Source organism: Typopeltis vanoorti, chromosome 11 (assembly GCF_054136105.1).
Source record: "Typopeltis vanoorti isolate ZY-2024b chromosome 11, IOZ_Tvanoo_1.0, whole genome shotgun sequence".
Classification (NCBI taxonomy): domain Eukaryota; kingdom Metazoa; phylum Arthropoda; class Arachnida; order Uropygi; family Thelyphonidae; genus Typopeltis; species Typopeltis vanoorti.
In genome coordinates, this window is record NC_143559.1 from 119,957,112 (window position 1) to 119,976,601 (window position 19,490).

General features: G+C 36.2%; 1 protein-coding gene across 1 annotated transcript in view; it reads right to left on the reverse strand.

Annotated features, from left to right (window-relative positions):
* Positions 1–19,490, reverse strand: part of LOC150102003 (SEC14-like protein 2) — a 166,551-nt gene that overhangs the window by 83,651 nt on the left and 63,410 nt on the right. The window contains exons 3-6 of the mRNA XM_090399949.1: positions 4,844–4,887; positions 4,472–4,534; positions 3,462–3,555; positions 610–704 (exon numbers count right to left, since the gene is read on the reverse strand). Of these exons, the coding sequence (XP_090256075.1) occupies positions 610–704; positions 3,462–3,555; positions 4,472–4,534; positions 4,844–4,887 (296 nt within the window). The remainder of the gene's footprint in view (positions 1–609; positions 705–3,461; positions 3,556–4,471; positions 4,535–4,843; positions 4,888–19,490) is intronic.

Sequence of the window (19,490 nt, forward strand, 5' to 3'; positions counted from 1 at the left end):
CAAATCATTTCCTACATCATCCAGATGGTGAACCATACCTGTCTGTGCCAGAGATTAACTTTCAAACTAACTGTAGAAAAGTTTCTCTAGTTGGCAATTAGAATTAATAGTCATTCTTCTGGTTAAGCATTATTGTATAAGAACCATTGCCAAGACTACATAGGCACTCCGTATTGTATATTCGTATACATTAATTAGATAATCTGTAATTTTTGCTTTTTAGACCTATTTTGAGAGTGCACATTGAAAACTTACACATAAGGAAATTACTAAATTATGGTATGCTAGAAAATACAGAAATCACTTTTTTAGCTAGACAGATGAGCAATGTGCTCTCGTACACTTCTCACTCCCTGTGTGCTCTCAACACATGTAAGAAGATAACTCACACAAGAACATATCTGCTTTCATGATCCAAATATTCTTTCTCTCTGTGTGTAATTTTATGAATCAAGTAGCCATAAATAGAAGAAAATCTTGCGTGGATAATCCACATGCTGAATAACCTGTACCTGGATAATCAAGATCTGTTATCTATCTACAAATTGCAAAACTATTAAGTAAATAAAGCTGAAAATTAAAAATGAGTGAACTGAATTATAAACTTACTAGTTCACTCTGGTCTTTCATATCTTGTTCACTTATTTCCATCAATTTGACAACATATTTGATAAAATCTGACTTCTTTGCTGAATAAAATAATCCTAAATAAATGAAAAAAGAATATCTGGTCATGTTGTGCAATTTAGATACACACAAAATAGTGAATTATGTTCAATTGCCACTTAACTGAAATAACATCTATTATCAGAAAAAGATAACCAATTCCCCCCCCCCCCCCCATCACTTCTTCAAATGGAAATTCACAACTTATATGTGTTAAAATAGTACACTTCCAAATGTACCATTTTATCTGGCTTAACAATAGAAAAATAAAAAGTCGATTTATCTCGCGCAGTAAATAATTAGTTAAGTATTTTACATACCATACATAACTTATGGATCTGAGAGCTGGGTCAGAAGTAAAACACTTGACCAAAGACTAGAGACCGCAGATATGAGAGTCCTGAGAAAGATTAGAGGCGTGAATAGATGGCATCAATGGCAATATCATATTAAAAACGAGAATATTAGGAAAGAACTTGACATTGTCAGCATCCAGGAATGCGTTAGCAGAGCTAATCTCAGGTGGTATGGTCACTTAAACAGAATGGACGAGGAAAGATTAGCAAAACAAGTGTTCTCTGCCAAGCTGGCAGGAAAACGACCCAGAGGAAGACCAAGATATAAGTGTATTGATACAGTACAAAGTGCCTTAGACGATAGAAATATAAGATATGGTAATGTTGGAGTCTTGACAAGTAACAGACTGATTTGGAGGAAAATTGTAGATAGGAAGTTAGTAATGATGTAAATTTTTCATGTAGTACTATCATATCCTGTACACCCCTTCAGGGTACATGGCAGGAATTTGATGATGATGTGTTTTACATATTAAATGCTAAAGCTGTTATTTATCTGGATGTCAGCAGAGAACTCGGAATTGGAGACATTGCAGCGTTGTAGGTCATGCATGGTGCAATGTTACCATGATGGGAAGTGCACTGGTAGGCAGGATTTATTCATTTAGCGTATAGCATAATAAAGACACATGACATCAAAATATATATTTGTGCAGACATTAAAAATGAGTCAAGTAATGCACATATACAAATATCAGGTAAAAAAAGTCACTAAAATTTTATGTCTAGTTCAGATAGCCATTCAAGAGATGAAGGATCTGCCTAAAAAAGTCTCTCAGGTCACCAGGGTAGGCTCTTATGCTGCAGTCCTTCACAATGTGCCGGATGGTTTGGTTTATGGCCCCACAGTCACACTAGGGTGTAGGTGATCTTCCCCACTTGTGTAAGCTGTCTGTGCAGATATGTCCTGTGCATAGCCTATGTAAGCTTTTCCATAGACGACATGGAAGCTCAATCTCTTTGAGCTTTCATGTCAGAAAAATCGTCACCAGACTTAAGTCTGGTGGCGATTTTTTTCTTTCCACGTCCTAGCCATTTCGAATTAACATTGAAATTGCTATTTACTAGTTCTTCAGTCAGTATTAGTGGAGGACGTTGGGATTTAAGGTGATTTATACTTATGGGAGGTTTTCATGTATTGGTAACAGGTTTATTTTTTTGTACTTTTTTTAAAATTTTTTTTGTACTTTTTTACTAGAGCATCTTGTCTGTGCAGGTTCAGAGGTGCAATATTGCTCAAAGTTGGAAGCCAGTAGAGAGGAGTGGATTTGACACAACCTGTTATTGTCCTCATCACTGCATTTATTTGCAGGTCGATTTTCTTCACATGAGGACTGTTTAGCCATACTGGTGAATAATATTCTGCTGCAGAGTAGACTAGGCCCAATGTGGAGCATCTCAGTGTAATAGCAGAAGAACCCCATCTAGAACCACACAGTTTTTGTATGGTGTTATTACAGGTTCTGATCTTTAAAGAGATATTCCCCAGATGTCTTTTGAAAGATAGTGTTCTATCCAAGGGTGAGTAGGAGTAAGAGGATGGTTGTGCCACCATGCAGAGCAATGGTCAGATCATATATAGATGAGAGTGTGCCAGTTTGGTCACATGGTTCCTGCTAAGATCTTTGGACATATTGGTTGTGATGGGGGCCCTTGTTTAGTGAGAAGAGGAGAAATGATGCAGAAAGGATTGCATATCGAGTTGGGGGAAATTTTCTGGAATTGTGGGAGGAGGGATTTTTATCATGGAGAGTAAAGTATTCAATTGAGATGCGTTGCAAGAGATGGCAATGTAAGAAAGCCTGGAGTTCAAGTGTAATAAATATGTTGAAGTCTGAGTATGATCCCCCATGATGGGGATCTGTTGATTCCATGGAGCAGGACTCCAGAAATATGACATAAAAAATCTACTAGTCTGAAAAAAATTTTTTTTACTCATTCATGGTATTGGTCTAGTTCATTGGTCTACTTAGAAGCAACTAAGGATATGAGTATTATGTGTATGTGTGAAATTATGCCAGTGTATTGTCTGTTAACTGCATGTATTATTTTGGCCAATTTGCTTATTCCGCAGGATGAAAAACCCAAGTTTCCAGGAGTAAAAACCTTGCCATCTTCATATATAAAATCAGTTAACTAGCCATTAGAAAACCTCTTATAAACTTTTCAAGAGCAAATACCCTGCCAATTAGGCAGCTAGCTGGCCTAATTGGCAGGGTATTTTAAAAGCTCTTATAAATGCTCCTTGTGTCCTAAACAGAATTCAAACCTGTTCCTTTCAAGACTAAGGAGCATATTGCTCTTTCTATTGCATAATGGAGGCTTCCTCAATTTTCATGGAGTTTAAAATTATCAGTTCGTCAATGCATGTACATGTCAATGCATGAAGAAGGAAAAGGTCCGCCTCAAATAATGCTTATAAAAACATTTGATTCTCACCTTTTATATCCATGTTACCAAATGGGATAATCCAAACTGGGCAACCTTCTTTGTCATGACCCACAAGACTTCCTGGAAAGTATTTAGTAATCACCTAGAAAAATAAATTAAAATTAATTTAAATTAACATTAGTGAATTTTTTATTAATATCCTCTTACGCTGTAAAGATACTATGTAACACTGAACTCCCATTGTTAGATAATTCATTTCCTCACATACAGAGGAAATGATCAAAAGAATGAGCCAAAGGAATCAGAGAAGAAAATAAATCAATTTATGCTGCAAAGTTACGCAAGATTATTCTTGCATTTCATTCCAGAAAATGAGAAACAAATGCATAATATGGAAGTAAAAATTTAATCTTTTAAAGGTACTTGTAGCATAACTATAAAATGACAAAATTACATAGCCAGAGTAAAACACTTTGACAGTACAGGTATTTCGTACTGAAAATAACAGTATATCACATCAGTATGTAGAAACAAGCAAATCAAAGAAACAGGAATACAAGGTTCATACACAATCAGTTTACCAATTAAAAATGGCTGCCATGCAAGATATCGATATTAATAAATAATATTAAAACTATTTTTGATGTTTACCTAAAATGATAATCTCCCAAACTTTTCAGAGAGAGAGAGAGACAGACAGAGAAAGAGAGAAACGATCTTTCTGACTTGGGTTAGACCAATGTAAAAGGGATTCACATCTTGCTTTCCAAAGAAAATTGTGAAGCCTTTCATTAAAGTTTACTGTGGTTATCATGTAATTTTGTTGTTGTGAAGTAAAATTTCTCAGTTAGTGTGAAAGCTAATAAAAGCAACAAAAAACAAACAAAAATAATTGATAGGATAATTGTGCATTCCATATGTCAAAATATCATATAGAATGCCAATCCAATATCTAAAGTTTATTTATTTAATTTTAAACTGAGATAAAGCAAGATCAATCATGCATCATCTAGGAATAAATAATTGTTTTTAGGAAACAGAACATTCTTCCAACTTACCTCTGGTGGCTCATAATCATCCACTAATGCATCTGCTCCCATCTGCTTTCTCCAGTGGAGACTCTATTTATCAAATCAAAGCTTGCATTATTCTTTGAACAGGCATGTTATCTTTAAAATTAGAAAAATGCAATACCATTATAATATTTATAGGATTATATTAATGATGACTCAAATTTATTCACACACACAATGAATATGTATGAATACTTTTTTGTTTATGCATCTTTAGTAAAATAACATAGTATGCATTTTTTTTTTCAAAAATTAAAATAAAATTGATAGATTATGAATAGTTTGGATCTTCATGAATGACAAAAAACATTTAAAGTTAGTGAAGGTAAAGTAAGAACAAATAACTCAAGCACTTACTGTTCGAAGCATTGTAACAGCTGCATTCAGGTCAAAGTTCCTTGCTGGATAAAAGTACAAAAAAAAAAAAAAAAAAAGCCATGAAACAAACCTACAAGATTCAAATATTTTAAAATGTGTTCTAGTCAATCATCCAATCCTTACTAATTAATGCTTAATAACCCCATTCTTGAATGATAAATAGCCTACACTAACAGCAATTAAGAGCAACCATTTCAGGTATTTCCAACTATACTGTTCACTTTTAATATTTTTTTTCCTCTTACAGTTGATTCTTGCTAAAACAAACCTGTGGGGACTACAGAATAATTTGTTACAGTGGTAACTTTGCTATAGTGAATTTCTTTTAATATAGCATTATATCTATTGGACTAGAAGATTTTTTTTAGCGGTTTGCTATAGCAGATGATTTTGTTATATAGTCAACTCTCATTACAGCAACCTCAAAGTAACCACAGGAATAATTTGTTGGTGGATAGTTTGCTTTGCAAAGTTCTTTTTAACATAGCACTACACCTATTGGTTGGAACTTTTCAGCAGTTTCCTATAGTGAGCAAGTTTCTTTGAGTAGTGTTTGCCATAACGAGAGTCCAACTGTATTTGAATGTGGCTAAGTATTTACTTTTCTGTACAGACCCTCTGAGCATAGTGAGTATTAAGATTACTGTGCGTTAACTTAAAGTAATGAATTTAAAGAGCCATTTTATATCCTATGAACTAAGTAATGATAAACATACAAGTAACTCAGTGACTAAGCTGATAAGTCTGTGGAATGCACCCTATAAGGATAGGTTGAAGGCGTGGGAGTTACAAAGTTTAGTTGATAGGTGGAAAAGAGAGGGATACAATAGAAACCTATAAGACATTAAAGGGATTTTAAAGAAAACTTTTCAATACATGACAAATAGTGAGAGAGCTAGGGATGATCCGTGAAAGCTGTAAGAGTGTGTGGACTGGATTTTTTGCATGGAGAGTTATGAATGAGTGGAATGGATTACCAGAATTAGTTGTGAGTGCCCCAACAACGAATGAGTTTAAGGAGAAGTATGACAGGTTTTGTACGTATGAAAGTTAGTGTAGATCTCCCATGATGGGTCTTGGACTCCATGAAGATACTGTATAATAATAATTCTTATTATACACATTTTCATTATCCGTGTGTTGCATATACACAGTTGCATTTTGGATAGGAAACATAAGTACTACTACTGTTTCCTATCCAAGGTTATGGAAGCTGTGGTATATACATGCCCCCCCCCCTTGTTTCCTAACTCCATCTGCTGTGCTCAGCGGCTCAGCATCCATTTTGTGCCCCTACTGCTTTATTGGTATATGCAGTATTATTAGTAAATAACTTCTTTTCAGTAAGATGTCTGGCAAGAGAAACAATTGAAAAACTGAAAACTTCAAGTCAGATTTCTATTGAGAGACTCTTGAAATAGCAGCCTTCAACCTCCTATGAGCCTTCAACTTCAGCATGCCAGTTAAAGAAGATGTCATTAAGATATAGTTACGATGTATTAATCTTGAAAATAAAGAACTACTTTAATAGTTATTTGTTTTATATGTACTGAATATTTCTTTGATGACTCTTATGCCTTAATATGTATGAAAAATAGGTGCATTTTCAATTAAATCTTTCAGTAAGGAAATACTGTGAGTAGACATATTACTTACTATTATAATAACGGAATTAACTCATGTAAAATATTCTTTATTCGTAAAATTTTCGCCTGAGTATCACACAGGCATAGGTACAAAGGCTAATTAATCAATAACTGTTATATTCACAAAGCGCCACTTAAGTAGCTAAGGTTAAATTTCCTAAATTTATTTTAAAAAAATTTTTTTTAAAAATAATATTTAAACATTTTTTTTTAAAATTTTTATTATATATATATATATATACACACACACACACACTGTCAGGTCTCTTTTTATGCGGTAGATACGTTCCACAGAAAACCGCATATAAAAAAATCACACAAAAAAGCCCTAACTTACTTTGAAAAATTAGGGATACGTTCCATAATTTTCTAAAACTGCATAAAAAAGTTTATGAAAATTCAGGAAAATAAGGATGCCTAAGTTTGTTTTAAAGCTTTATTCATTTAATTTTATTGAAAAGTAACAATTTTTTTTTTACATTTTGTCATCAGAATTATCATCGCTATTAGACAATATTTGGCAACGTTTGCAAATGGTGCAAAATCACTTTCATCACCAGAAGACATAGTCAGCGTATCAGATCTGTATGGTAAAGGCAATGGTTCTTCACAAACGGAATTAGCTTCACCCTCGTTCTGTGCTGATTTTTTTCTTCTGACAATGTAATCAGTAATTAAACTTTGCGATGATGATTTCGCTAATTTGTTATATAGCTTGCGATATCCAGACATACAGTTCTTCAGCTAAAGTTGGAATTTAAAGGCGTGTTCAGAATTTGTGTCATTAACAAGAAAATGATTTTCTAATTTATTGCATAGTTCAAGACCTTCTCGAATTATATTTGCAGGGAGGGGAGAGGTTTTTCTTCCACTTCACTATCGTTTTCTGGATCTTCGACGATATCTAAAGTTAATCGATATCCAATAATATCATCTTCACTTAAGGCATTATCCACATGCTTTTTCGAAACTTTAGTGCCGTGATTTTTTAAAAGTAATAGGCCTACAGATTTGAATTTTAATATGAATACGAGACAAGGGACTTTGTTTATTTTTGGTGTTAAGAAATCTCTTATTGAAGGTGTTTGTGACGCAGCAGATAGTGATTCATCCACCTCCAGCCTGCAAAGCAATCTCCAGGATGTACAAAGGGAGGGGAAAACTATCAGCACACAGGAGAAAAAGTCTGCATTCACTCCTAAGTACTGTACTTATATTATAAATTTCTGGTGATCAGAATGGGATATGACAATGAAAATCAGCACAAATTAATTTAATGATGTTTAATTATTAATTAATGATCAATTATTAATTAATAATAATAAATCAGCTAAATTAACAATTAATTATTAATTAATATATTACAAAATAACCAAGGTGTTCCATGAAAATTTCAGGATTTGTGAAGTGTTCCGTCGTAGGAAAAGTTTGGGAAACACTGGATTACCCTATTATTGGAATAGATTCTCCTTCTGTTGTCATGCACAGAAGTGTCGAAAGGTATCGTATCTGTGGACGTACTATACCACATAAAAAGAGAACCGAGTGTGTTTGTGTGTATATATATGTGTGTGTGTGTGTGTGTGTACAATTACAAGTTAGGAAAGGATTGCCGATTTATAAAGTACTATCTCCCACAAGGGGGAAAAGATGTAGACCATCGGATCTGTTTAGGTTAGGGGAGTCAAGTAATGTTTCACGTTTCTTTGTAAAGTCGTTCCATTAGGAACCGACTTATGTGAATGACTTTTTTCTTGTTCCACTGAACTCTATGTCTAGTGTTGATGGCATGTTCTGCAAGTCCAGACTTTTCAGGTTCAAGGTACTGGATATACGACTTGTGTTCTTCTAACCGGATCTGAGCAGATCTTCCTGTTTGTCTGAAATATGATAACCCACAAGAGCAGGGAATATGGTAGACACCTGGATAGCTGAGATGTGGGAGCTTGTCCTTTGGAGACATGAGGAATGTAGGGATTTTTCTGATGGGTCGAAAGGCCACACAAATATTTAGTGGTTTTAACACTTCAGGTATGCATTCGCTAACGTCTTGCACATAGGGGATAGGTATACGCGTAGGTTCTTCTGTATTTGAAAGGGATGCTGAAGCATGACTACTTAAAGCTCTTTTTATGAAAGAATTCTTATAACCATTGGATATGAAGGTAGAATTAATATATTATAATTCTTTTTGTAATAGTTCTTCTGAAGACCAAAAGGAGTGGGTTCTATGAACCAGTATTTTTATAGTACCTGCCATTTGACTGGAATGGTGATGTGATTCAGCATGGATGTACTGGCCTGTAGGCCAGTACATCCATGGGTAGTGACCCTTCCCTTAATGCATAGCATTATACATGTCCACAAGGAAATGTTCTTTGCATTATGGGAGATACTAAGACAAGGAGTGATGAAAGCTTGTTCCACCTTTACCACGAGTTGCCTCAGTCCTGAAGATACTTCGGCACAAACTTTGTTTGCTTACACTTGGACAAAGGATTAAACTAAATTTATTATATCCTATTGCAATTGGGGGAAGGCTGAAAAGTTCTAATAAACACCTAGAACAAAAATGAAATGGCTTGTGCAACAAGGAAAAGAATTTTTTTTCTCAGAGGACTGCAAAAGATGCAGCAGCATTGTAACAAGCATATAACACATTATTATTATTATTATTACATGACACCTACAGGGAGTACAATGACTCATCAAGGGAGGGCACTTACTCTACAATTTTTTTCCTCCACCACTCAATTCACCAACCAACTACAACGAACTGCAACCACAATCATCATCTGCACCAATGCCATTTTACTGCCCACGGCCAACACTAGTATTTTCACAGACAATCACAAACATCCATGCCCACGGCGGGATTCAAACCCACAGCCTTTTGGCTGGAGAGTGGATACGCTAACCACTCAGCTATCCAGGCTGGCAAAACCCTGCTGTCCAGCTAACTTGGCTATGGCTGAGAAAGATCCTCAAGCTCCTCACATTGTCGACGGGAATAGAACCTAGGACACTCCTTCCCCAGGCATATGGTTGCGAAGCGCATAACCACGCAGACAAACTCAATGCATATGATAACTGATCATTTTACAGGAAAGAAAAAACAAAACTAGTTTCCAGGAGAAAAATACCCTGGCATTTCTATTGCTTAAAATTCAGCTTAAAAAAAAGTTTATAAAATAGTCCTTGTGTCCTTGATGAGATTTGAACTCAAGTCTTTCCAACCAAAAGACGTGTCATTTTGGACTGTACAAAAGAATGAAAAGATAAATGGTAAGATTTGTTTGCTTATCTCCATGGTAGTAGCACTTTCTTTAAGAATGCACAGAACCAAAATCTAATTCAAGGTCTCTAAAAGGGTATATGCATACTTTTCTTTTTCAGTGAATGCTTCAATGAAGTATTGACTGACACCCTTTCTCTAATTCCACTGATCAAGCTGGAAGAAATGCACCATCCACCCAACACTGGACCTTTTCTTAACCAGCTTTCCTAAAAATATACTGTTAAGTGTCAGCACTGCTTGGCAAATCAGTCTACAACCTTACCTGAGTTTCCACTTCTTCAAAACATTCTTCACTTAGCCATTCTCTGTCTCAATTCTTGGGTCACTAAAATGGAATGACCCCTGCAATTTCTACTCTTCCTTTCCATTAGTTTCCACTTTCCTGATCCAAAAACATGCCCTTGAATAACCCAAATACTATCTACCTTAACTGTACACAATCATTCCATCACAAGGACAGCATGAACATTCATTAGAACTGATATCCCCCACATCAGAGAATGTTGTCTTGAATCCCTCTATATAATTTACTCTGCATTAACATTTCTATACCAAATTTCAGTGCATTCAACTGCTTCTATCACTTCCAAATTTCAATAAGATATTTGACTTTCATTACTATCTTTAAACTCTGATTTTCCACAGTCAGAAGACCCGAATAGTGAGATCATCTTTCTTGGGAAGATCTGTAACCCAAGTGGCTTTCCTTCTCCAGTTCCAGTGATCTAGCTAGTTAGATACTGACATATTTGCTATTGGCGACCTATACACAGACAAGTCCATCTAAGAACCAGAACAAAATACTCTATAATCCTCATCATCATCTTACTAAACACCTTTGATCTTTTCTAAACCAGCTTTCCTGCAAAGTACACCATACATGTCAGTTTTCCACTTGATAACTCAAACAATAATCCAAGTTCCCTTTACTACAAGATATCCTTACTTAGCCATTGTCAGTCTCATGTCTTCTGACATTATAAAGGTGCCAAATGAGATTATCTCCATGACTTCTACTCCTCCTTAGCATGGTCTGATTACTATTTTCATTCTCCTAATCCAAACATCTACTTAGACCAAATAATAGAAATAATTCTTAAAGGAATGAAAGCCGACATTCCCTATTCCATGCAAAATTGCTGAGCTATCTAAGCTTTGGTTCTTCAACAAGTGTGATAAAAGTCCAAGAAAAATTTTCAGCATATCATGACTGGTTTTAGAATAAACTCCAGCTTCACATTCAGCCTACATTGCAGCTGTTATAAGCTCAAAAATCTGATTATGGAATGGGCCAAATGCAGGAAACTTATTTCTAATTACTTGCAGAAGCTACTTTTCACATTTCCTCCTCTCTCACATCCAAAGAGTGCCATTATAACAATAACAAGACAAGATTGACCCTGCTGGCATCATTCTTCTCTTCCAAATGCTGCAAGGACCAAATCAAAAGTACACTATGTTACCAAAAGTGTACAGACAGCAACTGTTTGTATTTCCTGTTGCTACAATATTGCTGTCAATACAAGGTCAGGCCTCATTTCACTGCTACTGTAGTCATTACCCTTCAGGGTAGGCTTTCCACTAAGTTCTGGTAAACTACTGCTGGAATTTGTTTCCATTTCTCCTGTAGCATGGCAAACAGCTAAGTGATAGTTGGACAAGTAGGTCTGGCATGCACCTTCACTTCAACTCATTCCAAAGATGTTCAATAGGGTTGAAGTCAGGGCTTTGAGCTGGCCATTTTAGTTCTTCTACCTCCATGTTTTCAAACCATGGAGCTAGGGTCCTTGCTTTGTGATCAGGTGCATTATTGTGCTGATAGAACAAAATACCTATTCCAAACTGTTACCACAGTACGAAAAGAAGGGAATTGTTCAAATGTCATGATAGGCATCGGTGTTTAAAGATCCAAACACAGAAACCAATGGACCCAGTCCAAACCAGGAAAAACTGCCCAAGAAAGAAATTGGAAGAATCCTGAATAGTTTATACACCAACAACTGTGTTCCAGAAGTAACACCAATCCTATCTTACAATCTTTCCTGTTTGACTATCATCCATCCTATGGATGAAAACATAGGCTGATCTTAATGAAAGTCATGTTTTCATCAAGATCAGCCAATTACTCTCCAATTTAGGTGGGAGATAAATTTCATCACCTGATGTGAGACCACCACCCCACTTAATGGAGGCCTGAAGTGGTTTGAAACAGTCTGTTTGGTTTCTAGAGGAGGGTTTCCAGACTGTAAAAGATAAATTAAAAATACAAAAAAAAAAAGATGTGAAATTGATTAAAAAAAAAAAAATCCTTAGTTCACCCATGATACAAAATGCTATAGGTTTGCAAATAACCTTTCGTGAGTGGAAACAACATAAAAAATATAAATAAAAATCGTTCTTACTTCAGTTCTCTCAAAAATCATGGAGAAAATCATCAACAGCCAACTTTTTCACCACCTAGAGCTAACCAGTGACCATCAATACAGATTTTGCCACACGAGTCCACTGCTGACCTCCTAGCCATCACTGCCCAACTCTGGATACAAGTCATGGAAAGGTTTGGAGAAACTTATGTGGTTGTTCCTGACATTTTCAGGACATCTGATCAGGTCTAGCACTGAGACCTACCTACCCTTTGAAACTAGGTAACAAGCTTCCTTTCTGGTCATTCACTACATGTCATAACTTCCTAACCTCAATTTCCCCATAAGTGCTGAAATACTTCAGAGCTTTGTTTTCTTACTCTTTCTCCCATCTGTACATAAATGATCTCTCACTGACCTCAAATCCGATCCACAGCTGTAATAATGACAGTACATTTCATTCTTCATTTGACAAACCTTGTAAAGTGTAATTAGAAACATAGATCGTCCATAACCATTTCCTTAAACTCTGATTTCCCTGTTATTCAACAGCAGGGATAAGGATAACTAAGTGAACATCGAGGTTATTAAAAACACTCCTGTCTTATCTCTCTAAAGAACATTCTCTTTACTCTTGATAATGCCCAGACTCCTTACACAAATATCTCAGCCAGAGCTTCTTCAGTCTTCAAAGAAAACTTACGTACTTTTCCACTTAAGATACTATTTCTCACCTGTACAACTGCTGACATTGTATAAATCCAAAATCCATCCACACAACAATCCTGTTAACAAATTTGGGACAGTACACTAAAACTTTCCTAAAACTGCTTGCTACTATTCAGTAGAGGGAAATTCAATTAATTGATGATCTCTCAGATTTGCTCTAATTACCCCTTCATAGGTATTCTATCTTCTAGATGTATTTCCATGGACAATGTTCTGCTGAACTGTTACCACTGGGCTTCTGCTTTCTTCCAAACTATAAGAACACAAGCTGCTGTTGGTCAACATCCATTTAACCTATCCAAAGTACTAATGTGCAATAGGTTAGGATGCGATTCACATTTTAAAATGTGAATAATATTTAAAATTTCAAGAATAACATGAATAAATCCTTTCTTTCAGGCTTATATGGTGATCCGAATACATTTTGGAAAATTATGGAGGCAACTACCGTGTTTCAGTAAAACTTTAGTTAGAGTCCTGAAGTATGCTGGATACTAAATATTAAGTAGGCTCAATGTGTGTCTGCCATCCAGATTCTTGGAATTTTCATGCCACCATTATTGTTGATATTTGGGTGGTTTATCAGAATTTTGCAAGCTTCCTTAAATTTTCTTTCATACCAGGTTTTTGTATGGTGTAAAGAGGTACTTTTCCAGTCGATTTGGTGTAAGGTGTTGAGAGCGCGATCTGAGAGGCCTGCTTCACCAAAATGGTTATATTTAATGTGTCTTATGTGTTCTTTCTTACGTATAGGGATTGTACGTCCTGTTTCACCAATGTACGGTAAGTTACAGGTGCAGTGGATGCAATAAACTCCAGGATGTGCCAATGGGAGGAGAGGATCCTTAGAGGAGTTGAATTTGTTTTTAAGTTTGTAGGTGGTTTGAAGGTGGCATTGAGATAATACTGGTATAGGATTCTGTTGATTTTTTCTGATAACCCTTTAATGTATGTGATGGATATGGTTTTACTGTAATCTAGATTTTTTTTGATGATGTTTTATGAAATACTTTATTAATAGTATTTTTATTAAAGCTATTATTTATAAATGTGTTGCTGATGATTTTTAGTTCCTGTTTCAGAGCTTGCTGGTTAGAGCAAATTGTAATAGCTCTGTTTTTAAGGGTGTTAATGACTCCATATTTTTGTGATGGGGGGGTGGTATGAATCAGCATGTATGTATTGGCTAGTGTGTGTCGGTTTGCAGTAGACCATGAAGGATAGACAGCCTGAAGGAAGACATATGACCAGTGTGTCCAGGAACGGGAGTAAGTTCTGATTTTCAATTTCAATAGTAAATTATATGCGTTTGTCGCCCATGTGGCCAGATAATGAACACATCGTCAACGTATCTAAGCCACACTGTAGGTTTTAGAGTGGAGGAATCAAGAGCACTTTGCTCAAAAGTTTCCATATAGAAGTTAGCGATTGGGGGGGGGATAGTGGTGAGCCCATGGGCGTACCTTCTTTTTGTAGGTAAAATTTATTTTGCCACATGAAGTAACTGGAACGTAGTACGTGGACAAAGAGGGCCGTAATGTCGGGCGGAAATTTGTTCCATAGGAGAAATTATAACGAAATCGGATAAAGGCAATGCCACTGTCATTTGAAATGGAGACTAATTGATTCATCTGAATCAACTAGTCTCCGATAACAGCACCTATCAGGTGGTAAACTATAACCCAACAAATAGGATAAAGAATAAAACAGAGAAATTACTCAAGTCCGTCACTTCATGGCCATCAGACACAGTTAAAAAACTTATACCTCGTTACGCCAGCTCTCCCAGAATATATGGTGTCCCGAAAGTACACAAACAAAATGTGCCGCTTTGACCTATTGTGGAAGGAATAGATAGCCCTAATTACCACTTAGCCAAGAAATTAGGGTCAACACTAAGAGTTGGTAGGTCATTCCCTCTCCTACATAAAGAACACACAACACTTTATAAACAAAATTAAAAACATAACACTCGACAAATATGACTTATCAGTCAGTTTCGACGTTTCTGCACTTTTCACAAATGTCTCAATCAATGACACAATTCTTCTCCTGTGGAACAAATTTCCGCCCGACATTACGGCCCTCTTTGTCCAAGTACTACGTTCTGGTTACTTCGTGTGGCAAAATTAATTTTACCTACAAAAAGAAGGTACGCCCATGGGCTCACCACTATCCCCCCCTCCCCAATCGTTAACTTCTGTATGGAAACTTTTGAGCAAAGTGCTCTTGATTCCTCCACTCTAAAACCTACAGTGTGGCTTAGATAAGTTGAGGATGTGTTCATTATCTGGCCACATGGGCGACAAACGCCAAAAACATTCCTTAGCCACATGAACAAACAACATAAATGCATTCAATTTACTATTGAAATTGAAAATCAGAACTTGCTCCCGTTCCTGGACACACGTCTTCCTTCAGGCAGTCTATCCTTCACGGTCTACCGCAAACCGACACACACTGGCCAATACATACATGCTAATTCATACCACCACCCATCACAAAAATATGGAGTCATCACCCTTAAAAACAGAGCTATAACAATTTGCTCTAACCAGCAAGCTCTGAAACAGGAACTAAAAATCATCAGCGATACATTTATAAATAATAGCTATAACAAAAATACTATTAATAAAGTACTTCATAAAACATCATCAAAAAAAAAGAATCTAGATTACAGTAAAACCATAGCCATCCCATACGTTAAAGGGTTATCAGAAAAAATCAACAGACTCCTACACCAGTATAATCTCAATGCCACCTTTAAACTACCTACAAAATTTAAAAACATACTCAACTCCTCTAAGGATCCTCTCCTGGAGTTTATTGCATCCACTGCACCTGTAACTTACTGTACATTGGTGAAACAGGACGTACAATCCCTATACGTAAAAAAGAACACATAAGACACATTAAATATAACCATTTTGGTGAAGCAGGCCTCTCAGATCGCACTCTCAACACCTTACACCAAATCGACTGGAAAAGTACCCGCTCTTTACACCGTACAAAAACCTGGTATGAAAGAAAATTTAAGGAAGCCTGCAAAATTCTGATAACCCACCCAAACATCAACAATAATGGTGGCATGAAAATTCCAAGAATCTGGATGGCAGGCACACATTCAGCCTACTTAATATTTAGTATCCAGCATACTTCAGGACTCTAGGCAACCTTCAGCTAGTATTGGAAACCATCCCATACCAACTGGTTGGAATGTATATGCATATGTATAATCTTTATATATGTTTATATGTATAATTAAATGCATATGTATAAGGTTTATATGTATAATCATATATATATAGACTTGTTTGTTGCTCCCAATGTAATTTTACAACCAATAGATAATATTAATAATAAGACTCTTGCATTGATGTAGTAAGTTTTTTTTTGTTTTGTTTTTTCACCAGAGGTCAGGCCAATAATTGTTGCAACAGTTGGTCAGTAACTTTAACAAACCATGTAGAGTGTAGTGCAGCTTGTTTCTCTGTATAGCATATATGCTCCAGAAGATCACCTTGATATAAAGATCGAAACGTCGAATGCGGGTTTTGGTTTATATTAAACAAAAGTTTTACTCAAACACTGTAGTTGTCTCCATAATTTTCGAAAATGTAACATGAATAAACTTTTGTTAAAATACAATTAATACAAAAATAATAACATGATATCAGTTTTGTACCAACAGTTACATATACTGTATTTTATTTCTTTTGATGAAGGAACCAAAAAAGAACATGTTTAATTAACCTACTTAATTAGAATGAACTATTTTTGAATTACTGATTTTTATCCTCATTGTATTAAGGTAATTTATTTCAAAAATGCATTAAAAAATTAACAATATACCTTATGCATTTCAAAATCACTTAAGGAACTGAACAACGTAGATCTGAATATAAATTAAATTACACTTTAATGAATATTTCCGATATTTCGGCAACGTCACGTTGCCATTTTCAAAAGGAACTTACAAAAAGGCACATGCACGCAGGCACTACAACACAGTAAATGAGAATGAAGAGATGAAGCTATTGTTCTCCTAGAAGTCCTGATGGTGTCCTCTCGCGAGCTAAGTATGTGTTCTTGGCCGTTGAGCTGAAGGTCTGCTGATGTATGCCTCCCAAATTTGTTGAGGTTTGGAGAGTTTCTTAGGGCTGAGGCTGATTCCATAAATAGCCTTTCGAATTTGTATTTGCTACGGTGTATTACTGTAGCTTTCTTCCACCATATTCTATGGCGTGTATCCAGAGCATGGTCTGCAAGACCAGAATGGCTGTACTTGTGGAACCGGATGTAGTCCTTGTGTTCAGAAATTCTGATATTCGCTGTCCTGCCTGTTTGGCCAAAGTAAGACAGTTTACAACTGCAAAGGACCTGGTATACACCAGGTAGGTCTTTGGTGGAGCGGATAAGGGATGTCAATTTTCTGTAAGGCCTGTAACAGGAGGTAAGGTCGTGTTTTTTTAAAATTCTGGTAATTTTTTCCGAGGTGCCTCGGATGTAGGGAATGGTGATGGATTTAGAGTAATCTTTGTTGTGTGTGTGTGGGGGGGGGCTGTGGTTGGCAGGTTTTAAAATTTTTGGATTTTTTTTTTTTTTGGGGGGGGGGTAGCCATTGGCTGAGAAAGTGTTGAGGATGTGATTTAGTTCAGCGTTTAGGGCCATGTCGTTAGAACAGATTAGTTTAGCCCTGTTGTATAGTGTTTTCACCACTCCATATTGTTGTGAGGGGGGGAGGATTGTTATTGAATGTATCTGCCTGTATGGGTGGGTTTTCTATAAACAGAGAAAACCAAGGTTCCATCAGGCTGGCGGGTGACTAGTGTGTCTAGGAAAGGGAGGCTGTTGTTTTCCTCTTTTTTCAGGGTGAACTTGATTCTGGAGTGTTGGTTGTTTAAGTGTGTTAAGAAGGAGAGGAGTGTTTCCGAGCCATGTGGCCAAATAGCGAACACATCATCAATGTAGTGAAGCCATATGGTTGGTTTTTGTGGGGCAGAGGCTAAGGCTTTTTCTTCAAAGGTCTCTATAAAGAAATTGGCCAAGGGTGGGGAGAGTGGTGAACCCATGGCTGTCTCCTCTGTTTGTAGAATTTTCCCTGCCAAACGAAATAGCCTGAGTTCATTGTGAACTGAAATAGGGCTGAGATATCAGGAGAAAATTTAGCTTGGATTAGCTCTAAAGTTTCCTTGAGTGGGACATTTGTGAATAAGGAGGAGACGTCAAAGTTGACCATTATGTCAGTATGTTGGAGTGTAAGGTTTTGTATGCTGGCTTTGAAGTGGGCTGAGTTTTTTTTATGTGTGATGGTGTGTTGCCAGTATAGTGTGTGAGCTCTTTGGCCAATTGTTTAGCTAATTTGTATGTGGGGAATCAATACCATCCACTATGGGACGTAATGGCACATTTTCTTTATGTATTTTTGGGAGTCCGTAAATACGGTGGGGTATAGAGTTAAACGGCTTTAATCTGTTGGTAACTTCTACAGGCCAAGAAGTGACTTTCTTAAGGAGCCTGTGAAGTTTCCTAATTTGTGAATTGGTAGAATTGTATTCGATAGGGAGGTAAGTAGCCCGATCTAATAGAAGAGCATTAAGCTTACCTTTGCAGTCCTTTTGGTTAAGTACTACAGTTGCATTTCCCTTATCCGCTTTGGTGATAACTAATTCTTTATTATTCCTCATTTCCTGTAGAGCTTTAAATTCCTTGTTGGATATGTTGGTTTTTGGTGGTCTTGCTTTGGAGAGGACACAAGCTACATCCAGTCTTACACTGTTGGCGATTTGATGTGAAAGGTGGCGGATTCCACGTTCGATCTGGATCATAATATCCTCACTAGGTATTTTTTTTTGGGAGCAATGGCGAAGTTGTGGCCACGTGAAAGTGCATTGAGTGCTTCAGGCTTCAGGGTGACTGAAGAAAGGTTGATTACGGTGTTGGTGGCAAGTTTTGGATTGACAGTAGAATTCTTTTTTAATTTTTCGAATTTTTTCATCTGTTGGCCTCGTATTTTTTCAAATTCTTTGTCTGCAGCGGTACATGAGACATCATGTAAAACAGACCACAGTTCATGATTTAAAGTGCACGAAAGCTCATCTTCGAAGGCACGAATAGCTTTGTTAATTTCCGCTAAGAGAAACCGCATGGCGGTGATTTGTTCGCGAAGCAACGTGTAGCTAGCGCGGTTATATATACGAAGAGCCGAAATATCGGAAATATTCATTAAAGTGTAATTTAATTTATATTTGGATCTACGTTGTTCAATTCCTTAAGTGATTTAGAAATGCATAACCAATGTATAAGCCTGTCTACGAAAATATACCTTATGAAAAAAATAAATTCACCTTATGAATATATTTCCAAGAACGCATTATGTTCATAAGTTGGGGTTTGCCCAAACAACATAAAAATTCTTTCAAGTTTCAATGAAAACAAAATTTAAAAAATCAAAAAATATGTACCACAAACATTTTAACTAGAGCCAAGGTAGTGATAATGAAAGCACCTCAAGGACACAAAATTAGATATATTTTAAATATTTTAAAGTGATTTAAATTTAAGCATTGAACTTAATGATTAAAGTATTT